The sequence below is a fragment of the Chinchilla lanigera genome, unplaced genomic scaffold (genome assembly GCF_000276665.1).
Source record: "Chinchilla lanigera isolate Chin_1 unplaced genomic scaffold, ChiLan1.0 scaffold00067, whole genome shotgun sequence".
Taxonomy (NCBI): Eukaryota; Metazoa; Chordata; class Mammalia; order Rodentia; family Chinchillidae; genus Chinchilla; species Chinchilla lanigera.
In genome coordinates, this window is record NW_004955468.1 from 4,184,790 (window position 1) to 4,188,808 (window position 4,019).

A 4,019-nucleotide genomic window follows, 5' to 3' on the forward strand; every position below is an offset into this window, starting at 1 on the left:
GTAATCCCAGCACTCAGGGAAGCTGAGGCAAGAGTTCAAATGCAGCCTAGGCAACTTAGCAATTTAGAGAAAAACTTTCTCAAGATAAATTTTTTAAAAGGGGCTAGAGATACAGCTCAGTACAAAGCCTCTGGTCAATATCCAGTCCCCCAAAATACCCACCTCCCCCAAAAATCCAAAAAGTCACAAGCAGGCTACCACTAAGGGCACATCAGGTATAACAAACTGACACGAAACATCATTCTAAGGTCTAGTTTTGCAGACTTTTGGTCCTTTCTGCAGTCAGGGTTCCCTTTACTTCTCTCTCTTCGGCTGCTCAGGTCCCCTGACCTTGGGCAGAGCCCTAAGAAGAGGAGAAGGAAGAGCCAGAGCCTTTGTTGACTCTGCAGCTTACCTTTTTGCCCACACACACCTGCCCTCCCACAGCTCCAGACTGCCCGCCTTCTCGGCCCTGTCAGACACAGGCACTCCCTGCCCCCGTGTGACCCCAGAGCACGTATAAAAGGACAGCAAGCTGGGTAGGGAGCACCTGCCACTGCACCATGAAGCCAGCTACTGCTCTTGTGCTGCTTGGGGCTGCGTTGGTCCTGATCTCCGGCGCAAGTGGGTGCTTAGGACATGGCTGTGTGGGGTGTGGGTTCTCCAGGGTGCTCTGACCCCTTCCCAGGTCAGGTCTGATCATGCTGGATGGGAGCAGGGATGAGAGTGTCCTGATGAGAATCTTCAAGGGAGGCTCAGCTTGTCTTTGTGTTCCAGATGGTGAACTGTGCGAAACTGTGAAAAAGGATGTACATCTATTCCTGTTTGGAAGCCCTAAGGAATATGTTACCTATGTGGGAAAGTACAATCAAAACCTTGCAGTATTAGAAAATGCTAAACTTCTTAAGGCATGCCTTGATAGCAAGTTGACGGGAGAGGATAAGGAGAATGCATCCAGTGCGTTGGTGAGTGCTCCAGTGCATGTCTGTGATTCTGTGCCTGTCTGGGCATCTGTCATATTGGTGGTAAGGAATCAGAATTAGGGGGATCCATCCTCCTTCCCACATGGCCTTTCCCTGGAAAGCTAGAAGGAGAGAGAACCTCACGAATGAGGAGTTAGAGCAGATGGAGCAAACGCTGACTAGAGAAGGTGGGAACAACAGTGAAACCATGAGACCCTTAATTTCGGGGTGGGCCACGGGTGCTCCGCTCTGCCCTGTCAGCCTGACAGTCTTTGTTTTCTCTTTTTTCCCTTTGTTTCTCTTTGAGGATTTCTAGCAGTCTCTCTCCATGGCCCCTCCTGGCCTCCACGTCAGACCCTCAGCTCTTAACACCCCCGGCCCCTCTCTCCAGCACATGCTTCTGGATCCTCTTCAAACCAAGGACACTGGATCCAGTCCTTCTTCTAATTGCTGTACTCTGATTTCTCTGCTCCAAAATTATTAACTTTCTATTTGTCTTGCATCCCAAAGGGCTGCTTTGTGGGTCCTGCACCAGCCGAGAAGGCGGCTGTCATACCCACCCGTCCTTCCTTCTCCAGGTGGAGAAGGGGGTAAAGCCTCTGTCTCCTCTCCCAAGAGCTGCTGGGGACAGGTTACTCTGCTGTCCAGAAGTATGAGGGGCAGAAGTAGGAAGCTGATGGAGATCGAGTCATTCTAACTCTCTCAGTTCCTTCTCAGCAGCGCCTTTGCACTCTGGCCCACGTCATGCCACACCCCCATCCTAAAGAGGAATCTCTCTCCTCTTCGTGTTGGAGTGCAGTCTCAGGCAGCCCTTGGGACACTCTGCCGGTGCAGAAGACTGGAAGGAATCTGTCTTTGCCTGCATAGATCAAAGAGCCACACTTCATCTTGACCTCAGGCTCCTTCCAGGAAGTGTCCAACGAAGGTGCAGGTGTCTGATGTCTCTTTTAACCTTGAGGCCACAGGGCTGGGGATATAGCTCAGCAGCACAGCGCCTGCCTGGCAAGCACAAGGTCATGAGTTCGATTCCTGGTACCGGAAGAAAAACAAAACAAAACAAAACAAAACAAGATAACCTGGAGGCCTCACCAAATTCCCTGACATTCTCTTTGCAGGAAAAAATATACTCAAGCCCTTACTGTTAAGTGACTCATCCATGCCAAGAGACCTACAAAAGCAACTTGCCTTATCTCTACATAGTCTCAGCAACCCGCCATGTCCAGGTGTCTGACTACAGGAGTCCAGCAATAAAAGCCTTGCAATTCACAGGAGAGTCTTTACTCATTGCCTGGAGGTTGGGCAATCAGGTGGGAGTGGGGAGAGGCGTGGCAGCGACAGTGTGACATCCAACCGCAGCTGCCTCTGGCTGTGATCAGATATCCCTCCACTGAATTCAAGGGGTGGTGGGGGAGGTGGGTGGATGACAATCACAGCATCCAGAGTGTCTGATCACTTCTGTGGAGCAGTATCCTCAGGTCACAAATCTAGTTGATCAAATTTTATCCTCTCAGCAACCATAAAGCATGAGAGTACTCCTCTTAGTCTTGATGTGAGGAAATTCAGGCCCTGAGAGGTAAAGTGTGTACCCAAGACCACACTAGTCCTGCACAGTAGAATCTCTCCCTCTACCTACTTCTGGGCACACAGGCTCACTATATACCTATCCATGTGTTATAATCCTTCTTGGGACTGCTGATTCCCACCCATAAGATGGAAGTAATACCTCCACTCTCCAGGGCTGTAGTGAGGCCAAAGTGGAATAATGCGTGACAAGGGGCTCCTGCTTCAAGTGCCTGAGAGGACTAAGAATAGTGGGTCAAGGTAGCAGTGCTGAACCTGGCCGGGATCAGGAAATCGTAGGGAACCTCGTTGGTCTCTTGTTCTCCAAGAGAGAAACAGCAGTGGGTATGAGAAAAATAAAGATAAGGGATGAGAGCTGGGTCAGGTGGAGTTACCTCTTACCTGATGGGAAGAGAACTGACTTCAACAGTAGGGGCACTTACTGTATACTCTTGCAAGGTTAGTATCACGAGAAGTAATGTTGCTTAGTGACTAAGGACTGTAATTGTCCAGGCAGGATGCTTTTTCCAATACCGACTAATTGAGGCACTCTGGCTCTGTCCTGTGCTCACACATACGACCAATAACCAGCTCCAGTGGCTCCCAAAAGAAATGAATTCTTGGGCCTCAGTTTACCCTAATTCCAGGCTGGCAATTGTGGCATCAGTTGCCTCCCAATTGGCTATTACACACAGCTGGAACGCAGGGTCCTGAAACTTCAGAACTGCTCCCACAGCTCTGCATTCTGGTCATGACTCTGGATGCTTTCTCAGACCCTGCAGTGCTCTCTCAGTCTCCTCTTAGCCTGGCCCCTGCCACTGCTGCTACAGGTTAGTCAGCAGGAGCTGCCCAAGTAAGAGTCTGCTGGACTCTGCTCTACACACACAGGGCTCTACCCTGGACTTTAGAACAACAAGCTCTCAGGAGAGCTAACTCATTCCAAGACATCAATGTTAATTTCTGCCCAGGGCACTTCCCCCAATTAGCTAGTCCTCTCCCATTGCTTTACCTCTCAAAGTTTCTATCACCTTTTGCATCACCCCACTGGGACCGAGCTTGCAGTTTGGAAAGCTTTAGTGGATGTTATGGCTTGTGTCTTGATGTCCCCCCAAAGCCCCATGCAGACATAACTGGGGCTTTTTTCCGAGGTGGCTGGATCTAGATTGTCTGACTCTGATGCAATGGCAGGCTCAAGGACATTAGGGTTCAAGGTGTGAGTAATACCTGTCCTAAGTACTCTGGATAAGATATAAAAGACAGAAAGAGATTGTTCATGCCCTCTTTTGCCTTACTACCTTCTGTCCACCATAAATTCTTTCTCCTCTGTGACACGTGTCTGCCATGCCACTCTGCCTTGGAGCCAGACAATTATGAATGAAACCTTTACAAACTGTAAATCAAATAACCTTTCTTCCTTTAACTTTGGATGACTCCATCCTTTGTTTAAGTAAGAAGAGAAAACTAAGACAGAATTTGGTACTAGGAGTGGGATTAAATTACCTAGCCATGTCACTCAAG

General features: G+C 49.2%; 1 protein-coding gene across 1 annotated transcript; it reads left to right on the forward strand.

Moving 5' to 3' along the window:
- Nucleotides 1-542: 542 nt before the first annotated feature.
- Nucleotides 543-1,880, forward strand: LOC102021959 (major allergen I polypeptide chain 1-like). The gene is made up of 3 exons (XM_013522295.1): nt 543-603; nt 757-944; nt 1,809-1,880. Exons 1-3 carry the CDS (start codon nt 543-545, stop codon nt 1,878-1,880), a joined length of 321 nt encoding a protein of 106 aa, XP_013377749.1.
- Nucleotides 1,881-4,019: the final 2,139 nt, after the last annotated feature.

What these genes read in the sequence shown, in the direction of transcription:
- LOC102021959 (XM_013522295.1), top strand. Translation starts at nt 543, where the DNA reads ATGAAGCCAGCTACTGCTCTTGTGCTGCTTGGGGCTGCGTTGGTCCTG. An exon ending in GGTCCTGATCTCCGGCGCAA is followed by an intron (nt 604 to 756) that starts GTGGGTGCTTAG and finishes TTTGTGTTCCAG; the next exon opens with ATGGTGAACTGTGCGAAACT. An exon ending in AGAATGCATCCAGTGCGTTG is followed by an intron (nt 945 to 1,808) that starts GTGAGTGCTCCA and finishes TTGCCTGCATAG; the next exon opens with ATCAAAGAGCCACACTTCAT.